At 38.2% G+C, this 2,496-nt stretch overlaps 1 protein-coding gene across 1 annotated transcript; it reads left to right on the forward strand.

The window, feature by feature from the left end:
* The first annotated feature begins 1,158 nt into the window (after positions 1 to 1,158).
* LOC130812809 (uncharacterized) lies at positions 1,159 to 2,227 on the forward strand. Its single transcript, XM_057678415.1, has 3 exons — positions 1,159 to 1,522; positions 1,667 to 1,929; positions 2,036 to 2,227. The coding sequence occupies exons 1-3, from the start codon at positions 1,159 to 1,161 to the stop codon at positions 2,225 to 2,227; spliced, it is 819 nt and encodes a 272-aa protein (XP_057534398.1).
* Positions 2,228 to 2,496: the final 269 nt, after the last annotated feature.

The raw sequence follows: 2,496 nt of genomic DNA on the forward strand, positions 1-2,496 counted from the left end.
AATTCAAGCATCACAAATGATAAGACAAGGAGATGAAGGGTTCTTATGTTTTGTTACTACTAAAGAAGTGAAACCTAAACCTAGTTTGCAAGAAACCCTAATCATTCAAGAATATTCTGATGTGTTTCCTGAAGAATTACCCGGTATACCTCCGAAAAGAGAAGTAGACTTCCATATTGACCTTATTCCTGATACTACCCCTAGTTCTAAAAATCCTTACCGTTTTGCTCCAGCTAAATTGGCTGAGCTGAAGAAACAACTAGATGAATTGCTACAAAAAGGTTTCATTCGACCTAGTGTTTCACCATGGGGAGCTCCGGTTCTCTTTGTCAAAAAGAAAGATGGGAGTATGAGGCTATGCATTGATTATTGGGAGATCAATAAGGTTACCATCAAGAATCGTTATCCTTTGCCAAGGATAGACGACCTTTTTGATCAGCTGGGGGGAGCAAGGGTCTTTTCGAAGATAGATTTGATGTCTGGTTATCATCAATTAAGGATTGCTGAAGAAGATATCCCTAAGACTGCATTCAAAACCAGATACGGGCACTATGAGTTTCTAGTAATGTCATTTGGTCTAATGAATGCTCCAGCATCCTTCATGGATCTCATGCAAAGATACTTCAACCCTTACCTGGATAAGTTCGTAGTTATGTTTATTGATGATATATTGGCATATTCGAAGAACGAAGAGCAACATGAGAAGCACTTAAGGATAGTTTTGGAGAAATTGAGAAAGGAGAAACTTTATGGCAAGTTTAGTGATGCATCGACTATGGGAAAGCATTTGAGGTATATTGTGATGCATCGAAGGAAGGTTTGGGATATGTGCTAATGCAGGAAGGCAAAGTAGTAACTTATGCGTCAACGCAATTAAGGCTACACGAGTTGAATTATCCAGTACAAGACATTGAACTAGTAGTCGTATATTTTGCCCTGAAGTTATGGAGACATTATCTCTATAGAGTATCATGCAAGATCTTCACTGATCACAAAAATTTGAAATATGTCTTCACTCAGAAGGAGCTGAATATGCAACAAAAGCGGTCGCTGGAAACCATTTAAGACTTTGAAGTTGACATAAATTATCATCCTGGAAAAGCAAAAAAAGTGGCAGATGCATTGAGTAGAAAGCCGAGGATATCTGAAAATGCTATAATGACGGTACCTTGGGAACTATACCGAGAGATCCATAAGTTAGATTTAGAAATTGTTCATCAGTATCAAGTTGTTGAGTATTTGGGAGAAATGACTATACAACCAACTTTGTTCGAAAGAATTATAGAAGCACAAGAAGAAGATCCCGGGATAATCGAGTTAATCATTCTAGTTCAAAGAAAAGAGACAGAAGCTTTCGAAGTGAGTGACAAAGGTGCACTAAGAATGAACGGGAGATTGTGTATACCAGACAACACAAAGTTGAAAGAAGAGATTTTGAAAGAAGGACACCAAGGAATGTTTCACTTACACCCTGGTAGAGGTAAGATGATTGAAGATTTAAGAAAACTATTTTGGTGGAAAGGTATGAGAAAAGATGTAGCTGAATTTGTATCTCGGTGTTTGATTTGCCTGAAGGTGAAATTTCAAAGGCAGAAGAGTTTTGGACTACTTCAACCACTAGAAAATCCTGAATGGAAATGGGATTCCATATCCATGGATTTTGTAGTTGGATTACCAAGAACGCAACAAGGGAATGACACAATTTGGGTAATAGTTGATAGATTGACCAATCTTGCAAGATTCCTGCGAATGAAGGGAACATGGTCGGTAAAAAAATTGGCTGAAGCTTATGTTCGAGAAATTTTAAGATTACATGGAGTAACGAGAACCATTGTGTCTGACAGAGACCCAAAATTTTTGTCACGATTTTGGGAAAATTTGAAAGAAGCATTCGGATCTAAACTATGTTTAAGTACCGCATTTCATCCGGCTACTGATGGCCAAATCGAAAGCACCATCCAGACATTAGAGGATCTTTTGAGATGTTGTATTCTTGAATTTGGTGGTTCATGGGAGCAAAAATTGCCTTTGATAGATTCTTCATACAACAACAACTATCAAACCAACATCAAGATGGCATCCAAACGAAGCCTTATATGGGAGAAAATGTCGAGTGCCGTTGTGTTGGGATCAGATGGACCGAAATGTGCCTGAAGGACCAGATCTTATCCAAGACTCTATTGAGCTTGAGGGTAGTGCAAGAGAACATGAAGGCAACACAAAGTAGACAGAAGACTTATGCAGACAATCGTCGCAGAGTTTTGCAATTTAATGAAGGTGATAAATTATTTCTAAAGGTTTCATTAACGAAAAGAGTCCAACGCTTTGGGATAAAAGGGAAATGAAGCCCTAAATTTATCGGACCTTTTGAAATTTTCAAAAGAGTAGGGGAAGTGGCATACGAACTAGCTTTACCCCCGGGTTTAGCTAGAGTTCATAATGTATTCCATGTTTCTTAATTAAAAAAGTATATCCACGACCCATCACATGTGTTAG

Source organism: Amaranthus tricolor, chromosome 5 (genome assembly GCF_026212465.1).
Source record: "Amaranthus tricolor cultivar Red isolate AtriRed21 chromosome 5, ASM2621246v1, whole genome shotgun sequence".
NCBI lineage: Eukaryota > Viridiplantae > Streptophyta > Magnoliopsida > Caryophyllales > Amaranthaceae > Amaranthus > Amaranthus tricolor.

Coding starts and splice junctions, on each gene's coding strand:
- LOC130812809 (XM_057678415.1), top strand. CDS start 1,159: ATGACGGTACCTTGGGAACTATACCGAGAGATCCATAAGTTAGATTTA. Junction 1,523..1,666: donor AAAACTATTTTGGTGGAAAG/GTATGAGAAAAG, acceptor TGGATTTTGTAG/TTGGATTACCAAGAACGCAA. Junction 1,930..2,035: donor TAAGTACCGCATTTCATCCG/GCTACTGATGGC, acceptor TGCCTTTGATAG/ATTCTTCATACAACAACAAC.